Genomic DNA, 21,519 nt, shown 5'->3' on the forward strand with positions numbered 1-21,519 from the left:
CGTTTACATCATCGGTGAAAATGTGTTGGAATACTTAACGACTTGTTTCATTCGCATACGGAACGAGTTCAGGGATTTTTCTTTTTTCGCACATAGACGTGTAATCGACGTGTAGAAACTTCAAACAGGAGCCGTAACTAGCTTTATTACGACACGTGCTGATCGTCAAACGCCTTTTTTGCCTTAACTTGGAAACTTTGGTAATTTGAATGATTTAATGTTTCGAAACGAATTCACCGTCAAGCAGCATTAACTACAAATTGCAATGTTAAATTGACGAAATCGTAATAGTGAATACCGCCCTTGTTAACAGTTATGCTCGTACCTACCGTAAACACCTATAACAACGAGATAAATTCCGCAAGCAGGTGAATTTTATAACTAATGTACCCTCAGAGAACCGGAGAGAACTTACGGTCATTGATTAAAACATGATCACACAAGTTTCACCCTAAAGCTGTATGTCGGTATATGTTACTACTCGTTAGGCGAAGCGATGAAACTTTGTTGAATAGGGGAAAAGTTGGATAACTGTAAAAAAAACTCCATAATTTCAGGTGACATGTTGAAAGTTTCCCTTTTCAACATTCGATACTCAAATTATGTCAATCATTTCGCCAAATCATTTCGCTCTAATCATTTTGTACTAGATCACGTCCCCTCAAAATAGTAATTCCATTTCTAGCATATAGGATTGCAGATGTACATAATTATTTCAATAATTCTCGATCAATTCCACATCGCACCGGCCTATCAATTAGGCAGTAATTATAACAAGATACTCGATGCTGCGAAGGTGCGTTAATTCAGAGGTTGTAATGTCCACAGAAATGGTTCATAATTCTGACTTCAAGGGCTATTTTCCACAATTCCATTCCTCAGCTTCGATAATTAGGTAAGTGTGCGCGTAAAACAGTCGTTATTGCGTTCGGTGCAATAGCACGATAAACTCGGCCCACGGAAACGACGGCTTACCGTTTATTATTAGTAATTTAAAAGTTAGTAGCTCGTTAAATCGTAACGCTTTGTGGTTTTAATTGCTCAATTTGTAGAATTGTGTAACTGAGATACTGCAGAGGGCCTGTTCTTTACCACGCGTTCTGAAAATTCTAGTATTTTAAAAAGACAGAACAATACCTTCGATCATGAAGTTTCATTGCTCAGAACTTTGCCGTTACTTTCGCAGAATCAAGATTTAATTTAAAGAAAGTGACTGAAAATTAACCAGTCGAGGACCCAAATGATCCGTCTATACTCTAATTGATCAGGCTAAAAAGGTGATTCGGAGTTTTATATTTTGAATTGTGATTGGAGGTTCTGTTCGATCAAATCTTTGATGTGAGTTTGAAATTCTAAAAAAAAGAGTCTAATAATCTTTCTTTGGCCGACACTTTTTATCGCAGTTCCGAAAGTAAAATAACCGATCAATACCTCACGATATACTTCTACGATCCTCGTAGTGAACGTACTTTTTATAAAGTCGATGTATAAAAAGAAACAAAAATTCGATGAACACGACGACTAGATGCTTTGGCTTCCACGATTGTCAAAATAAGTTACGTTTTACGCGGTCGGTAAAGAATAACCATAGTATCCTACTTAGCCAGCCAATAAATATTCATAGTAAATGTGCCAGCAACTGAAGAATACATCTTTTGAAATTAAACATTGCTGATAGGAATATTACAGTGTTTTTTTTTTTCTTTCTGTCATCAATTAGCTTCTTGTCAGGATATACCCGTATTTTTACTAGAGATTTTTGTCAGTGTAATGTATTTAATTATACCGAGATGAAAAGGAGGCGACTTTTCAGAAGAAAGTGTAACCACTGAGAAATTTATCAAAGTTGTTAATTTTTCTACGGTAGACGAAGTGGCCGCAACTTACAATCGGAAATGAAGATAACGTTTCGAAAGTTTTTAACCACTTCAAATTTATCCGACGTACGATTTTTCATCCCGAAGTTCAGTCGTTCTAAACTTTGAAAATCATGTAAACATTGATACGGATCAATGGATTGACATCAAGACTCCACGCATCAAAATTTTATAAACTTTTTCATAATTTCATGTCTAGGTACATAGCGTTTTCGGAAACACTTAGAAGCTCAAGCTCTCGCCATTTTAAAGCTATAAGTATTAAAGTTTCGAAAAGATCCACGATACATCTTCACCGAATGCTTTAAATATGCACATTGTAAGTGAAAAGATTGGAAAGCTTGCAAATTTACAATCCGCTATTCAAAACACGAAATCGAAACAAGTAACCAAACGCTCAAACATTCATACTTGATTTCTATCCGTACGCTTATAATTTCTCTAAGCTATTGAACACATTTTTCTCACGCGTGATGTACGTGTTCACTGATTTAACCAATACCTACACCAAAGAGTTGCTGCCGCGTTCCGTAACTTTTTTATTCTTTCTCTCTCTACCATTAAAATGAAAGTTCTCGCTATATATATATATCGACGCAATAAGAACAGCGGAGTAAAGTTTGTACGTTGTCATAGAACTGAAAACTTGAGCGGGGGTGCTTATGTATATACATCTATACTTATATCTACCCGAAGAACTTAACGAGATCATGCCTTAAGTTTTATGTCTCATTGTTGTTTCGTTAGACGTGAAAGTTCACGTTCTCATTAAAGATAGTACGGGAATCGTGCCTTTTCTTCAACGTTCCGTGAATACCCCGAGGCCAGGTCAAGCGTGTGCATTACGTATGTGTATATGTGTATATATATGTGTATGTACGTGTATATCATGTACCTGTATCGGCGAAAGCTCTGATCGCGTTCCTCGCTAAATTAGTATTCGTCGAAAGCTCGACTGTTTTGATGGTCAGAAAGGGCGAAGGGTATGGCGAGAAGTTAGGGCACATAAGTATCGAGATATATATATATATATATATGTATATATGTATATATATATATCTGTACAATACACATAAAGCGTGAATAAAAGAAGAGAGGAGGAAAGAAAGAGGAAAAAATTTGAATCCCACAAAACTCAATTTGCGTAAATTATACCAATTGCAGAGTCGCAAATAAGCTCGTCAGCAGGCGTGAAAGTTTCATTTCTCCTTCTTACGTTATTATTACTGCAACTGATTATTAAAACGACAAGAAGAAACTGAAAAAAAAAATTAATAACGAATAGAGAGCATCCGACGTTTCGTGAGAATTTCACCAATTATAATTATAACTATATTTTATATACCGATTATATATATAATTATATAGAATAGATTGGCAAAATATGTTCATCTTCTAAGAGTAACGCGGTCACCAGCTGACTGCTGCAGAGGTCTAAAAGCAACCGATAAATAAGACCGTGGTGACTAACCCCTGGTACCTAGATGCTTATACACCTGGTGCACGAAAGCCAGGAAGGTGGTGAATTATGGTCTGGCTCTTGGTCCACGCAAGAAATCCTTGGAACGATGCCGCGAGCTAGGCTGTTGTAGCTAATCTGCGGTATAATTGTATCCAGATACTAATTAGCAGCATCATATTTACTTCCAAGATTGTTGTCTTCGTAGGTCTTGAAATTAACAACGGTGGCGTAGATTAGGTATAGCTTTCTCAAAGGCGAGTCTTTCGACTCAGAATCTTAAGCCACATAATCGGATAAATAATTGATTTTTGAAAGATATCGTAACGCTTTTTGGTGTTACGGAAATACATCGGGTTCGCTGAGCAACAAAGAAGTGACCGACAGGCAAAATCAAAAGGTGGGAAAAGAGGTTAAATAGCGATAAATGTTTTCAGTTTAGAGTTTGAAACAGGACTGGTCTTAGAATAATATTGATTGACGAAGCAACCTCATTCATTTCATAACATATGAGAGCTCTTATGTATTTTTTATCTGTGGTGGCCACTGGATCATTAGCAAGGGGGGCAAAGCGGATGATTTTACCCTGTGTAACAATATTAAGTGAACTGTGATAAGATGGGGATGAGAAATTGCAGGTAAAAGCGAAAAGATGAGTTTGGTGAATTTAGATTGGCCGAATGAAATATTATTTAAGGAGATGCTACAGTTAGTCTTTACCGACAGAGTAAAATATCATGCATTTCGACTATTTTTAAAGCTTCCGTGGTACTGGCACAAAATTATCGCTCTGGTCAAATTTCGTCCTAGCTCGTAGCTCCAGTCAATAAGCGTGAAGGTATCATCAGTTGGCGGAGAAGGGCATTCGAGTTTCCAACGAGTTAATAATCGAGATCTTGCGCCGTACAAAAATAAATGCAAAATACATTACCAAAGCCCCTTTTTTGAACCGAAGAGAGAAGGGTCGAAAAAGGCTGACAAGGGTCACCGGATTAGGTAAGACCTCGTTACGTGTAATGTCAACACCAAGTTCATCGGATTTCATTTACATGCCGTCTCCGAGGGGCTTGCGAAGATGATGCCGCGGGCTCTGGAAGCCGTAGGCGTTTCAACAATGATTAAATGTGCTCCGTGGACTGTGTGAAACCACGGAAGGTATTAAGATTCATGCCGCATTCCACTAGTTCCGAATTCTGAAGCCTTTCAGGTTGAATATCAGCCATAAATCAAGTTACGATTGTTTGCTAGATCGTTGGTGTTATACATCAATCGAAATTCGCGCCTGACAGAAGTTACGAGCCAATTGCATTGAAGGATGAATTGCATCATGCTTTTTCAATACAAGAATAAACAGTTTTTCCAAAAACGTTTCGATGATACGTTTTCTTTCGTGTGGACAAGAACGAGACAATTCCTCAAATTCTATGAATAACTCATGATATCATAATAAAAGTGAGACTATAGTGCATGAAAACTGTACTTCCATAGAGGGAATTTTGTTTTATGAAAAAACTAGCGAAGTCTTATTTTTAACTTGCCTTTACTTCAAGATCGTTTATCGTTTTTTGAATTCATTCAGTGATTGTATATGATTCTTGTCTAGTGAAGCAGTGTGAAAAATAAAAATTCCTCCGGATGCGTGTTCAAAAACTTGATGTACCATTCGTTATTTTCTACTGAAACTTAAGTCTACTTAAGTTGTTATCCGGGAGAACGGGCTAATTGCAAAATCCTGTTGGACCCACGAACTAAATTCTTCCGTACGACGTCCCTAAAAAGTATATTCCGTTCTTTATTTTTTGTGAATAAAATCGAGAGGCAAAAGATTAAGAACTTTTAGTATTTTGTTTCGGACTGCAAGGTGGGAACGAAATTCAATACACAACACGTAACTTCAGTCGAATCTTATTTCCAAAAATCTGCAAATGACGCTCCTAGTCCAGCCCTCGTGATTAATGAAATAGTCGCATGTTTCGTACGCTGAATCAATTGTGAATCTGAAAAATGTAACGTACCTGCAGCTGTCGTAACCAGCACCATGTTCTGAGGATGCTTGTTCACAAGCCGCCGTATCAAGTCGATTTGTTCTAGCGCCAGCTGTACAGAATCCAAGTACTGGGAGGAACAGGGAACGTAGGCAGACCAGAACTGTAATGCATAAAAACAGACAATATTGATTCTGAGAAAACGACGCACAGGTGCGAATTATGGAAAATTGCATAAACGTGCCCGTGCGATGCGGGATAGTGAACTTTCATGTGAAACCACTGATTTAGTCCACATCTTAGACGTAATTAGAAAGCAAGATATCGTTAAAGCACATCGATAGATTTTCACGGCATTGCTACAAAATATAATCAGTATCTTTCTTTCAATGAATACTTTTCGATACAGAATTTTGGATTGTTTTTCATCGATTTTTAGTAAATACTAGTACAGACGAGTAACTTTTGCATGTTAAAAATTTTCGTAAAATTATTGAGAATGTTAATTCTTAGACTGTGTGAAGTATTTTCGCGATTTAAACTGCATTCAAAAGAGTTCGATAAGTGTATATCCAATTCTGATAATATTTTCGGACATGATAAGAAAGAAATATAATTTCAAAAAACAATATCTCTCGCACCCCAAAACACACATTGTGCCGGAGTTCTGGAGCCGATCACTCGTTTTTAAGATTTAGACTTTTTCATTTTGATTTCGGAAAAAGAAATACGAGGAAAGTTACATCTATAATGTATTTTAGGAATGCACGAACTCTCTGAAGTGTTTCTGAAATTTCTCTGTATGCTCCACAGCGTGTAATTTCACTTTTTACAAACAGCCAATGCCGTAAACTTTTTACAAAATAAACATCAAACAGAAGGTTTGGTTGGTGTAAAAATTCTATTGAAAACTGAAAGTATCGATCTGATTTCTAAGTGTCTTTCCCGAAATTAAAAGAGTTCTAAGTATCCGTTGAGTATTTCTCTCATTCTTATCTGCGTCCAAGGAAAATAAATTATTGAACGCAACGAGTCTGTTTTACTTTCTAAAAATTAACGTCGTCTTTACTTTTTTCTATGTTTCAATCACCGGACGAACTTCAATTATAGAATGAAAATAAGAAAGAAAGACTAAACAAGTATTAATGTAATTTTTAATTAGGCAGAAAAAAAAACTTAATAATCAGTTCAAACGGTCCACTTGTTATAATTTTTGAACCAAACACAATTCTTATTTTGATTTTTGAACTCCACCACAGTTTTGCCCGCCATTGCCCTGGTATTTACAAACAGTGCCTGCATATAAACAAGCATGTTGAGACGACGAACAAGAATCTTCGACTTCTGAAATATTGGGCATCGGTCTACTTCGATAGGTTTGATTAATATCTCTACTTAGGGCTCGAGATATTTATGAACATCACAGAAGTGCTTTCCAGCTCTGTAGATATTTTTGACGTGAATTGGCTAATTACAATTTCCAACGTCTTCACAAAGCGAAATTCAGTCGAAACTGTACGCTGAACATCGGCCCTGCAGACCCTTTGATAAATTCCGTTTGGTCAAATAGTCGTAAATTCGTGAATCCCCTGGGCTATATAAAGGATGACCCGAGATCAATGGACTCCCAGCAGCGGTAGGTACTCGGTAGATCCTTCGCTGGGTCTAAATTAGTTAAGACAGTGATGAATTGCATCGAGGGTTGAAACCATATAAAGAGTTCTGCATTATACGGTTGGTACTACACTGTAGACAACTGAGCGTAACTAAAGTATACCTATATTCATGAGTATATTCCCTCACATAATCGGATTATACAACGTGTATGGGCAGGCAAATGTGGAACCGGGCGAGCTTTTGGAGTCTTTTGACCTCTTATTTTTCAAATCTCTCGAAACCTTTTTTTCATGCAAAGTACGCGTGAAAAGAAAACTCGTGTACTACTTTCTTTATCGGAGTTGTCATCGCATAATATTCAGTACTATTGAAAGGTTAGCGTTTTGTCAACTTAAAAAGTGTCAAGTCAATTCTTGTCCGATTCGACGTGGATTTGCCCATACATTCATTACTTGTTTACACGTTTGTACCGTTTTTTACCATACATCACGTTTCATCAAGGAACGAAGACAATGACGTATACGAATTATGTTCACGTGATCTGGCTCTACCTTCTTTCTTGTAACGTTTTTCCTTACCCACACGGAGCATTCCATCTCTAATGGAGGTGCCATGGATATGCATAATGGATATTCAACATTTCTGTGTCTACACCATTTCGACTGAAATTATGTTCAAACTACCTTCATAAGAGATTCAAACGTTCGGTTGTTGTTTATCTCATAAAGCTCTGATATGTATCCTAAAAAATCTCATGAAATATTTGGAGAAGAGATTCACATCTCCAATTAGCATTATTTCACTTGACTCTCTTGTACTTGTGTATAGGAAAGAATTCAGAAATCACCATATGCACAGTTTGTTATCGATATACACAAAATGGTAGGCCAAGGTTGGCCAAATCCCAAATCACCTGACGACATTCAGAGTCAATTTAAAGGTCAAGTTGCGCAGAGCTTAATTTCACTTGGCGCTCTTCTCAGTAGGGAGAGGAGCGAGCTGGCATGAACCCTCTGACGGCTGTCTGCTGAAGTTTCAATTATATGCCATGGATATTTGCGGATGTCCAATAAATTACACCCATTACTGACTTTGATCAAACGGCGAAAAGTGTGGATACCATTTTCATATCTTTTAGAGGCTACAGACATAGGAGCATCTTTCTTAGAGTTGTGGATCTTGTATAAGCCTCTGATAAACGCAATTTTTTACAATGTAATGAATCGTTGACGTTAAGAAAAGCCTGTATCGTAATTTTATAGAAGTCATTTGCCAGCAGAGTGATTGCTGAATAAGAATACTTGTTTCAAGTCACATATTTAAAGTCATCTTTTTCTCAGTGCGTGAAAATGCAATAATATTACTGAGAATTTCAGGCAATGAATGTTTTATCAGTAGGTAGATTTTTTTTGTGGTTCATCGAATAAAAAATTAAAGATCTGAAAAACTATGTCCCGTGAGTTGAAAACCATGCTATAAACGATATTGCAACTTGAAAAAATTACAGATCCTGCGCCAATGAAACTATCACTATAGAAAAGTTTTGCTATCCATCGAAGAAAAATTTATTTTCTTGTTTGAAATGAATTTTTAAAAAACTAACAGTTTTTGCAAAATTACAAGATAATATTTTCACGAAGTTGGATTCAAGATGAATCCAATAACCATGTCATTGTGTTGAAAATCCTTCGATTTTATCGACCACCCACGGAGATTGTCATGTTAGGTTAGGTCGACTTTAACCCATCAGACATGTAACCTCAATCGAACTCTAATGTATATTAATAAGCTTATCTACTATATAAAAATGACATTCATATTAACCCAATCACGAACATTTTCAAAATCAGCCTGACAAATAGTCCGTGATTCACAGAGATACGTTCTTGAATGATGCAATTATTTCTGTCGTTACTTAACTCAGCATCTGCTGCTAGACAAATAGTTGTAAGTACAGTTGATTAGGTATGGTTACTCTACAAGTTTCCGTATGAATTAGATGGAAATAGATTCCAGGAACACTTCAGTGAACGCAAAAATCTTTATAATTGCCAATGAAACGATTGGCTGCATAATTTGAATATCCAAGCCTACCATCTTTCTTTATACCTCTATCTTTATCAGAAAATATTTTTATATGTTTAAATATTTTATTTGTAATATATGAATGTTTCTTATATGCATTATAGAAAAAATAATAATATCATCCATTCCTACTTCCAATTACAATTTAAAGTACATAAGATTGTATAAATGAAATGATATCAGAGATAATCTGGTTTCTCATACCGTTACCAATTATAACTTATATGCTTATCGTATTTGCATTATTGTTCCAATTCTTAAAGAAATTTGTAAAACAACCACAGCTAATTGTACTTGAAGATCTCAAGTAAGGCTTGAAGAGAAATTTTGTATCGTTCGAGAAAGCATCTGATTGCGGGTGGGTTACACTTTAACTACTATGTATAAACCAGACTAGCTTCAAACATATTTCCACGTGATTCTGGTGACATAAATATCGAATACTACTTTCATATATGATAATGGATAACCTAATCCACGAAACACAGAACTGTCGGTCTTCTAATGGGCCAGAATCGGCGACTCTGGCAAAGCGCTGGCATTCGCATACCTTTTCTCTACCAGTTCATGCACCCGTGACTGATATTGACCAGCAACAAGCCGTCAGTTTGCCGGTATTGGGATTCCAGTATTACCACACTGCTCGATGAACTGTATGCGATAGCGTGGTCCTTGTTCAGAGTGTTGGCGAATTTTTTTCAGGCCGCTCCTCACATCGGCTCCAAATTATTCAAAAACAATTCCTTAATTTCTTCATATTTTTATCTCAACTATTTATGCTGTTCTACAAGGCTTTCGTTTCATTATAAGAATTACATCGGATTTCATGATCATTTTACACTTTATTTTTTTTTTTTACTGTCAATTTTCATGGGAAAAATCTAAATCAAACGAGAATTTACCGAGTATAATTATCTCTTCAAGGATGTATTTTTTTTTCTCATAGATTCATTTTTCAATTATTTCCAGTAGATTTTAGCTCGGAAATTCTTAAAATCGCGTATTGGGTATGGTATATATATCCGTCACCTGCTGTCATTACTCTTTCTAGCGTTAGAGAAATTTTCATTCTGAAGTGTTCTAGAAACGAATATATTCTGGAAAAATTTCAAACCCTCACTTGAAAGTGTTTAAACTTTGTTTTTCTAAAAACGTTCAAATTCAACTTGATCTCAATCCATTTCAATGTTTGTCCTGAATAACTGCAAAACTTCGAACATGCACAATTTCTGATTTCACAGTCACCTTGTACAGAATTGATACCGACCAAGACTTGTAGTTCATCACTCGTCTGTTGTAGTATTCAGACCCAATTCTCTTTTAAGTGACACTAGAATGATTTTGAAAAATATTTGGACAAAATTCTCCGGTAATGATATAAAGTCGGTTCAGCGTATAGATCCCGATACCGACATTTTACCGACATTTTTGGCCACTTCACAGCTCGGACACAAACCCATTTTGTCGGGAGTGGGGCTTATCCCCACTCTGGTCAACACCACTTCTTTTGGAATGGGGGTTGTCCCCACCCCCCAAAGAGGGGTTTGGGTCCGAGCTGTGAAGCGGCTGAAAATGTCAGTAAGATGTTGGTATCGGGATCTGTAAGTACGCAGAACCGACTCTTTATCACTACTTTCTCCATTAAAGAACTAACATATCATGTTTTCAATATAAAAATTCTGTAGATAGAGCAGGGCTTCCCATAAATAGGTATCAAAAAATCAACAACGTACACAGACAGATTTTTTGGCAAACTGATACTGCGTTTTTACGGATATTCAGTCTTCCTTATTGCATCATATCCCGTATGTATTCAACCAAATTCTAAGTGCATCGGTAACTGCCACTGCACTAAATCAGCTGCCCGTGAACCCTTATTTGAAATTCACGCACCCACCCTGTTCTCACAGATGCCATCTGTAAATTACTTTTATTCTATTCTTCATGGGTGTTACTGTAAGTTAGTATTTAAAAATGATCCTTAAATGTGGAAAGGTTAGACTTCTTCTTCATTTGAAAAAGGTTTGAGTAATTTTTTTGCTGTTCATGTTTCAACTAAATTTTGTGAGTCATAAATGAATGACGGTAAAAAACACATTCGAGTTTTCAATTCTGACTACAATTGCGGGTGTTCGAACTCTGAAAATACCTGTCTTTGTTATTGTTCTGGTGTTTTCCGGCTACTTGGTTTCATATAACTGACAATATTATAACGACGTGCAAAATTCAAGTTGGTTGAGAATTCTGTTATCCGCTTATTACAATTTGCGTATGTGAAAAGTCGTAATCCGTTTTCTTAGTTTCAAAACTTAATAACCAGGACAAACTGATACCTTTCTGCTATTTAAAATTACCACCCCGTTAAATGAACCAGATTTTGAAGAGTCAGCCGACGAAAAAATCAGTTATAAGCACTCAACGTATTGCTCTGTAAACTTGCTTTCACATGGAGATATTTTCCACGCTCGAAATATGGAAGGAATATCTATGATATTCTTGACACCACAATTTCTCACAATTCGTCGGGGCTTCCATTATACAGGATGACAGATGACATCTCCGAGAAGACCCTATCAGTTTCTGCCCGAGGGAGGTGTAGCTTCTATCAACCGACTGATTTGACAAATTGCTAGCAGCGCCTGTTTAATATTCTGCAAAGAAAACTGCACACACCCAATATGTGCCAGAATGAACGCTGCTTACTCGATCTGTCTCGATCTGTACGATACGGATGAAAAGGTAAGTCAAATACTCCGTAATTGTGAAATTAAATTCACAGAAATATTCACAATCAGTTAAATCTACACCCATAAATCATCTTTCCGATAAGAACCTCCGGCTAAATTAACCATTACTTCTAATCGTATTTCAGACAAATACAGTACATGCCCAACTGGACAATACATCATCTCTGGCATCAAAAATAGTGATTAATACTTCTTAAGTGGATTCGTATACATTGTGGTACGAGAAATTGAAATTATCTGACCACAACCATCTTGGTCACCAAAAGCATCTGGTAGAAACATTGATTACTGCTTCATGGTCTCAAGACCTTGTAATAAAGGAAATGCAAAGCATCTTCATCATTCGGGTGATCATTATTCTGATCAATCACACTGTATTACCACGAAAAACTCTTGGCTATGACAAGGTCAATAGAAATCAATGACACTGAGTTGATTACTTATAATGGTTATTAGGTATTCAACCTTCAAGGTTAGAATGATCAAAATTCGACGATTTATTCCTGGATCGAAGATTTTCTCTCAGTGAGAGTACTGAATTTTTCTGTACCATTTTGTTTAAACAAAGGTACAATGTACTTACCCTCTACACTAACGGACAGTCCCACCGAAATTCAAACAAATCCAAAATTTTCCCCCTTACACATTTCTATGGCCCCGTACAGCAGACTTTCCTCACAAGGAACACCAGTTTGGTGTCCCTCTTCGAACTCGCTGCAACTCATGTATGTTGTAGAACATTGAAAACTAAAATACACTTCATTCGTAATCGGCGTAAAAATGGTTCGAAGGCGTGAATATGACCCCCAAAGGTGAGCACACAACACACGCGGTGGTTTCTTGATGTTCTTGATGGATTCGAATGAAACCATCGCTGAAATGTTTCTATCGATGAATGAATCATTTCAGCGTTGATCTTATTTAAAAACGTGAAGCGCTCCTATGCGAAACTGAGAAACCACCTTATTGGATGGCCATCCTTGGGAATCGTTTGCACCCATTTAAACTGTTTTTTCACCAATAGAAAAATACTTGTCTTTCAATTTTTAATGCTCTGCAACATACATGAGCTGCAACGAAATTTACGGTGAACACTAAACTGATTTTCCTTGTCAGTGGGGGATAAAAATCGCCAGTTCAGTTCAAAAACTTTCGCTTCGTTGACTATACCAACTCGAGGACCACTCCAATTTGGTCTGTTTACCACCCACCCAAGGTCCAACTCCTGCATTTGTCACCTTTAAAAGCTACGTCATTTCCTCTTGACATTCCCTTCAAGGTGTTCAAATTGCATTGTGTACATACTCTTGTCAATTGGAAACTCTACATCAGCGATTATTTGTAACATGGGTATCCAGCGCTGGAATACTCGTGCTGGATGACGTGATTGCGAATAGGTTCTCCAATCACAAAATTACAGATAAAAGGGGTTCGAAACTTCTTATTCGAATATACTCTGAGATTGCTGCAAGACTTTGGCGAGCTGTGATTCGAAGGTGTGCAGTACGTTCCTTATCAGACGTAATACTCGACGACAAAAACTATTGCGGACAAACAGTCACTAACTAACCGCTACCCGGTGAACTTTGAGAAGGGTCAGAAAATGGAGCAATCAGCGTGATAACCGGAAAACGCTTAACGAAGTGCAAATCCGAGAGATCTCCTCTTGGATAACCGCTGGTGCTCTCTGGTCATCCCTAATTACACGAAGATTTCTATAATTGAGGTCTCGGAGATTGAACTGTGGGATATATAGGTGTAGTGTCGAATACGTGGTCAGTTTGCTGTTGATGACCGAACACATTTTCTCAGGGATAATCCTTCCAACTATTAGCTGAAGTTTGACAGAGTGATGTTCTTTCCAGAGGATGAAGTATACGCGATACATTTTCATTGAAGTTAGCTCGAAACGTCGTTAGAGACAAGTTCAAGTCAAGATATGTGAATTTGACGATATGTTAGATACAGATTGCGTTAACAATTCCTTTGAACTTTGTTCTGTACTATCAAGTGAACATCTACATCAATGCACATCCCACGTAAGTCAATGGTAAAGCAATTTACAACATGCTAAGGCTGAATAGTCGCTTAGTTCTAAAAGCAATTTTCACTCTCGTCAACTCGGTCGGTTTTACGAATAGAAAAAAATTCTTGGCGCAGTGGAAAATTGTCTTCTGTCCAATATAATTTGATTCTGAAATATATTTCACTCTGACATATTCGGATGATACATACGTAGTCTTTATACCGACGGAGAAGAATACGTGTCTTAAGAGTGCAATTTATTGTGTATTCTGACGTTATCACTTTACATACACGTTTGTAAATACATTTTTGAGACACAGAAATGTCTCGTCGGGAAAGGCGTATATTTTGATTACCCCGAAAAAGAAAATCGTGTTATGATTATTTTCGCCTTGCACTTTAATTTGTCGATTGCAGATGTTAGTTGTGAAAAATTATAGATTTCGGTTTCCAACAGAACACTTTTCATTGCATCACACAAACTGGTGTAATACATAATCGTTTCATGCATGCTTCGTCAATAGTTTTATGAATCGTTGTTGTACGCATTAGACGTATGGGAAATTCCATGCCAAGTCAACATGCGATTGACCTTGACCGTTATTAATTCTGTTAATTTATTTTCATCTTTCATTACCCCTTCAAACCAGTACCCATGATTTTTTTCAGTTCTTTATCTTAATCCAATTTCCAGCGTTACGTTAAAACCTTGAAATGCCAATAACTAGGCGGAAGAAAATACTGATCAAAGAAGTATACCATTTGTTGCTTTCGAATTGTACTTTCACAAAAAAAAATAAATAAAAATATGTAATATGTATTTCTAGACAAAATTTATTGATTCAGGGCTGAATTTTTAAGTAAAAGATTTGGATCTTGTGGAATAAATCAGAAATGATCAATATTTTCAAATTAGAAATTGTAGAAGAAACGTGAAGGTTCGGTAAATTAATTCGAAGGATAACGAAGTTAGCATCGATTATTTTGAAACCGGAAATGGGGAAATCTTGTTGGAACGTTATTTTAATAAAAATACTGTATTGTGCAAATTGCAATCAAATCGGTTTGATGGTTCGGTGTATAAGAATCTCATCTACTAACATACCGGCCCATGTAATTGTAAATTACAAAGAAATGCCTAAAATGCATTTCAACGGCTTAAAGTTGGATTTCAAATTTCAACAAGTTATCTTGAAAAGAATATAGAAGTTTCAAATCTTCCCAAAGTTCGAACTTTAGCCATTTTGAAACCAAAAGTGGGAATGGTTTGTAGAGTCTATTGAAACTTTGCTGTTGTCATGATAAGAAGAATACATTACCCAAATTACAAAACAATTTGAAATTCAAGGCTATTGATGATCTGTAACCTGCAACTATTCAATTGACAAAACAGTTCAACCTTGGAAAAGTTGGTGATGACATTTGCTCGAGAGAGTCACGTTGGGTCGATTCGAATGTTGAAACGATTGCCAAGCGTTTGTTGTTAAATTCAATAAGCCATCGAATATGTCAAAGGCTAAAACTATATGAGACTTGTCAAGTCGACCCTCATCAAAATCTCGAATTTCCTTTTCCTTTGCCTGTATCGATCCTGACATTTGTATTTGATTGAAATCTGTGTTGCGAATTCAGCATCGAATGATAAAAATTTCAATATTATCATTAAAATGAGCATCATTTTTATTTAGATACTAACCGTAAATGTAAACTGTGGATTTCGAAATATATGGATTTTGATCATTGTTTTTCGTCCTTTTTTTTCATCGATTTATTTGACAATATTATGATTACGATTTGAAGGTACAAGAATTTAGCTGCCAGCAAAATATCCTCTTTGAAATCCCCGACACATATTTTTATTCATTTATCCAAACCGATGCGATTTTTTGTTAGTGTCCGGCATCCTTTGTTGCTTTCAAATTTCGCTTTCTTGCCCCGTTTGAATCACGGTAATCTGGTATAAGACATACGACCCAATTCTTCTTACCCTTTCTGGAAAAGCTGAGTCACTTGCGCTATTTGTTACATTGGGATACAGAATTTTTCGAGTTTTTATGAAGGATCCGCTTACAGAAGGTTTTATAGATCGATAACGTCTGTTAGTATAAAATTTAAATAGTATTTCTTGTGAAAACACAGCAAATTGTTTACGAAAAGTTTCATTTTATCGTTCTTTATAAAGCCAGAGCAAACTCCTCCAAAAACGAAAATCAATGAATTTATAGATAACGTACCTTTGGAGATAAAATATTTCTTATCACGAACGGTAAAATTTTCATTATAAACGAAAACCGCTAAGAAAAATGTAAACAATGAAATAATTGAAACCCGAGGCATAAAAAATAAAAAAAATTCTCACCAAATTGCGTATACATTGAGAAAAAGAATCTATTCGAATTGCGTTTATTACGAAAATTACTCGTTTGAAACAAATATTCATATGTTTTAAATAAAGTTCAATAAAAAAGAAATAAAACCTCTACTCATTCGAAATAAATAATTCAATTCTAGGTTCACATTCAAATGAAATCCATATATTTCAATTAAATTGAAACAATCCATTTTTTTTTTTTTTTTTTTTTTTTTTTTTGGTGGCTGCTGAAAAACAAATGACGTATTCAAATTCATCGTTATGCAAATTAATTCTGTATTTCTTCGTTTTCTCAAAGGGATTCTACTTTCCAAGAATCTGAATAACTTTCAGCATACGAATGAGTCCCTGCGTATCTCGTGAATTTTGCAGAGTTAGGGAATGAAACAACTGACAACAGCAACTGGTAATTTGGCTTTTGGAGGTACCAGGTGGGGTCTGCCTGGTTAAGCGGTGGAAAATTATAAACGGCTGCGTACCTACGGTCAAAGCTCACAGCCTTGGGGAAAAACTGGGCTGTATATTTTGAGCCGTTACGTTACGAGGTTGAACTCGGGTCCCACCATGCAAATGATCACAAATATCACCATTGTCAACAGACGAACCGCGATATTGCTGCACAGTATGAAATTCCCTGAAGTTCAACTCTTTTTCCCATCTCGAATAAACTCATCTTGTATTTCAAGCAATTTTTATTATTTATTTTTCACTCTACATAAGCGAAAAAAAGTTCTCTCGCGGACGTACGATGCTTCATTTCGACCGATTGAATATGAATTTCACGTTACACGACCACGAAATTATTCCCGAAACGGATATGTTTTTTTGCGAATTGATGGATTTTCCGTTAAGCGGATATTTGTTTTAATATTCTACCTGAAGGCCTTTGGTTCGTGGAAATTCCATGGTTGGTAATAAAATAAATTAGGTAGACGTATCCGACACGGTTTGTCACGTAGTAACACAGATGGGACCACCTTTCGTGAAATATATTCCGTCGAACCACAATCCACATGAACATATGTAAATGATACAGTATTATGCAGCACGTATGACAACCTTACAATTGGATAAACAATTAAGTAAACAAAGAAGACCTGGACTATTTTGAACTCGTAGGTGATGCTACATAACCCAATTCTTGCTCCCGATAGTAAATTTAGGTACGCCTGGATCCTAGACTAATTTTCATTAACGAGAAGATGAAGCAAACCGTTGAGATTTCGGAGTCTGAATTAAATCAACTAACTATAGACGACAAATAAGCCTGGCACGCGAAAAATTTCAGTCCATTCGATAGATCGACTTTTCACTTTTAACTTCGTTAACCCGACTTTCAAACTGCGCGTTTCTCAGTGTGTTACTTTACAATTTTACTCGCCGGCTATCTCGGTGGAAACGAAAACTCACCACTGACTCCCGGAGTTTCTGTTCGCTAAAACTTTACGAAAACTATTCGACATACCTATTCCGCTTTGAATCGATTCAGGCAATCGTCTCTGTAACAATATACGAGTTTTGGTCTTGGGAGATGGGACACATTGCTAAAGTTTCCGCAAGCACAGTATTATACAGGTTTTGCAACGGTGTACACACAAGTGCAGCTTTCGATGTCGGAACATCTTATGAACGTTGTAATTATTTTCAAGCTCGTCCGTATCGCACAGCATGAGAGTAAACAAAAAGTCTATTAAAGTATTTTTCTTATCGACAAATTTTTAAGAAGTAAATAAAATTAAGAGAATATCTATTCGTGACGCAAAGCGGTGGTGAATTCTTCTTTTTTTTTTATGCAATGCGCTGCTGAAACAATTCCACAGTGGGGTAAAATTTAAATTCAAAAATGACACACAATGCTGCGATGTATACTTTTACTTTCGTTCCTAAGCAAATTAAACAACAATATCAAACAACTTCAATGCAGAGTTGACTCGGAACACACTTCGCTTAACACTCTACAATGGTTTTGAAGCAAAAATTTCAACGCGGCATAATTTTTCATTTATAAGTAATTTATGTTCCAGAGTTGACTCGGACTTGAAATTTGTTGTTGGTATTATAATCACAATTTCGTTCGCTGAGTGGATAAAGTGGCTAAGTTGGTTTATTTATTTTTACAATCTGGTTTTTATTTGTCTTTATTTTTCCTCATGCACTGGTGAACGGCATTTTTTCAGCCGTGAATCAAGCCATTTAATAACGAATGATCAATCTTCATTACAACATGACGTATAATCGAATTCTATACAAATTATGACTACAACAATAAGTCAACGTCGGTGATACCAAAGAATGTCAACGAGTTGGTCGGTTGAAAAGTTTTCAGACTTGAACTTGCGGAAAGAGCTGAGTTTTCGAAGCATCCATCTTCATCCTGCTATGTATAATATTTACGGTTGTATAACACGCTTTTATACATATTATTCACTTTACTAGATGAAATTGGCCATAAACGTTGATGATGAAGTAGGATTCAATCTCTTCGTATATATTATGGAGGATACCTAGAGGTAAGGAGGACTGTCTCCGTGTATGACATGTCCATGAAATCGAGTAGAATTAAGATGACGTTGCTGGAGCAAAAGTTTCACAAAGCGTCAATCTGATTGAACTCTGATTCACATTTAAAAAAAAGTGCCAATCAGATTGAAGCCTTATTGCTTATTAGCGCCATTCTGGTGACTTGACGAACCACTATTTGTCGCTTTTTGGTGGACACTCAATCCATATGAGATACTTCTGTATACATATCACGTGTCCAATAGTATGAGGACGTATCTACCAAAAAGAAGAATTTGGTAGTAAAAGGGCTTGTAATGTTTTTTTTCGTCGCATTTTCTCCAAAAGCACTCAAAACGCGTATCCACACTAAAACAGACCGAAAAAACAAGTAAAGGTATAATGCCTTATGTTTGGTAGTTACGCTCTTTCAGCACGAAAAGATATTTTTACCTATCACATTCATAATAAATTATATCAGATCGATGGAGTAATTTTTCTATTTTTCTTTTCTTCTACCAACGACGCGGAAAACCTTCGAAACATGAAGATTTATCGATTTCGGTAGGTATTTTAAAAATTTTATATTTTCTTAAGAAATTATATCGAACTTAACGGTATAACAGTCGTATTCATCACCTTCTTTTTCGTAAACGTTTTAAAAACCTTTAAAACGTAAAGATTCGTCGATTTCGGTAAGAAGGTTTGAAATTTTGTGTTCCTTCATAAAATAATTAGCGAACGTGATCATTTTTCATAAAGTTCATTTTTCAATTTCAAACTGGGGAAAAATACACACATGGCATTTATACTGGCCTGAAAGTATTAATTCCGCACAACTCAACCTGACCTGCGTCACAATTATGTTCAAGTCGAAGAAATTCCGCATATATGTTTAGTTATCGTACCTGTGCAGCAACCATCCCGTCCTTAAGTCTTCGAAGATCAGTGTGGCTCCAGGCACTCCGTGCCCAGGGGTGTGCGTCTCGTAAATCTTCGAACTTGAAGTCCCTGAGTTGATTTTTCAAGAACTTCCGAATGTTCCAGGGGAGATCGTTGTGCCTGGAAAAAGAAGGACGTGACTGTTAATATACTCGTTCCTTGCCCAACCAGAGCACAGAATATCAGAGAACCCTGAAACGCTGTTCATTTGTACTCTGACAATTGTAGCGAACTTATGGACCAGTGCAATAAGCTTCGGAGTCGCGAGTGCATAACCATCGTAATTTTCTCGGTTAGAACGGCACAAGCACTCAGGATAAAATGCAGGAAGAGCGCAGAAAAGTGTGTCTTGGATATCGTGAATGAAGTGGAAACAAAAAACGACTGATCTCTCAAGTAAGTAGCCAGAGATAAGTAGTTTTTGCCTTTTACCTTTCGTGAGAAGAGCTCGTTGCTCTCAAGGAGAGTCGAGACTTGGTAAGAGTCGCAAATGAAGTCCTATGTTCCGTATATTCATTTCAATCAATGCGAAGGGAGTTTGAAAAGTGTCAGCCAATTTTTAAATCCAAATACCTCGCTCGTTCTAACGAGCTCTAGTTTTATTTTAGGATACACAATTTTTTCGATTTCATACAATCATCATGAAAGATCGAAGACACGTTATTTGTTCGTAATGTTTCATGGAATGAATTCCCGGATTAAATCCCCATTTTTGTTTCACATCGTTAGACATGGAAATGAGTTTAATGACGATTATGCCTTAGATGCCAACGGTTCTCTGGATTCGAGGGTTCTGGAATGATAAAAATCTGAACACGACCGAAACAAAAGTATCGGCATTCAGGTTCCGAAACTCCGCATTGCTCGATAGAATCCTGAGATTCTTGGGATTAGTCAGCCATTGCAGTCGATCCGCTTCCTGTTTCCCTCGAATACTTGTAGGGTACTGCATTCAGAGTGCACGGGAAATTCATTACACTAGCTAATGCCAAGTTTTGAGGATAATCCAATTCGTGCGAACGGTTCTAGGATGTCTAATTCGGAGGTTTCTGGGCAAAACAACGTCCCGAACTCCTCGTGGCACTCCTTCATTTAATAAATCTTGACTCGAAGCTCCTTATTGGATTCCATTATCTCACATAATTCCGTCGTACCGAAGGAATTTCAGTCATCCCAACAACGTACCTATACAGCAATTATTTTCACGCCGAGGTGAGTCTGCATATTCTATTGCCGAATAAGTTACAGCCTACTATGACATTCGGGCACGTAATCAATATTCAAATATTCGCGAGTGTGACAAAAGGATAACGGTAATGATCAGAACCTAACCTCGAATACATCATTTTCGGCATAAATTCCCTCATACCAGTTACTACGATCGTTAAAAAGTTCCTTACAACCACTCCCACAAAAGTGAGTGATGTACTAAAATAAAACTACCCTGGTTACGTTAATCATCCTTTCAGCCTAACAATAATATGGGTTTTCATAGCTACTTTCACAATGATTTACAATCTGTTCTTTATAGAAAGTTAGTAGAACTATACAGAAAATATTCTTAGTAAATAGTTAATATTCGACCCGATGATAAGCGTTATCAAAACAGTCTCTCGATACATATCCTACGTTCCGATAATTAAAAAGCTGTTAATATTCAGCGGCGAGTGTATCGTGAAACGGAGTGAATAGTGCCGCACCCAAAACCGAAAGGTTGAGACTTCAGAGGAAGGAAAAAATTGAATCCCGTAGCATACCGCCATTCGTGCCTAATCAGCCCACAGCGCGGCTATCTCTGTAATGGAGTAACGCTGTTCACCCTACTCTATCCCGTAACGTTTTTTGTTGTCCCATAATTTTGCAAAGTCACCAAAGCTGCCGCGTCATCTCTCGGAGCTTTAGAAGCGTCCGC

General features: G+C 36.7%; 1 protein-coding gene across 2 annotated transcripts in view; it reads right to left on the reverse strand.

The window, feature by feature from the left end:
- LOC124299193 (dipeptidase 1) overlaps positions 1 to 21,519 on the reverse strand; it is a 135,641-nt gene that overhangs the window by 90,600 nt on the left and 23,522 nt on the right. For both annotated transcript variants that reach the window (XM_046752201.1, XM_046752209.1), the window contains 2 exons: positions 19,574 to 19,727; positions 5,352 to 5,484 (listed from right to left, as the gene is read on the reverse strand). In XM_046752201.1, the coding sequence (XP_046608157.1) occupies positions 5,352 to 5,484; positions 19,574 to 19,727 (287 nt within the window). The remainder of the gene's footprint in view (positions 1 to 5,351; positions 5,485 to 19,573; positions 19,728 to 21,519) is intronic.

The sequence above is a fragment of the Neodiprion virginianus genome, chromosome 1 (genome assembly GCF_021901495.1).
Source record: "Neodiprion virginianus isolate iyNeoVirg1 chromosome 1, iyNeoVirg1.1, whole genome shotgun sequence".
Lineage (NCBI taxonomy): Eukaryota > Metazoa > Arthropoda > Insecta > Hymenoptera > Diprionidae > Neodiprion > Neodiprion virginianus.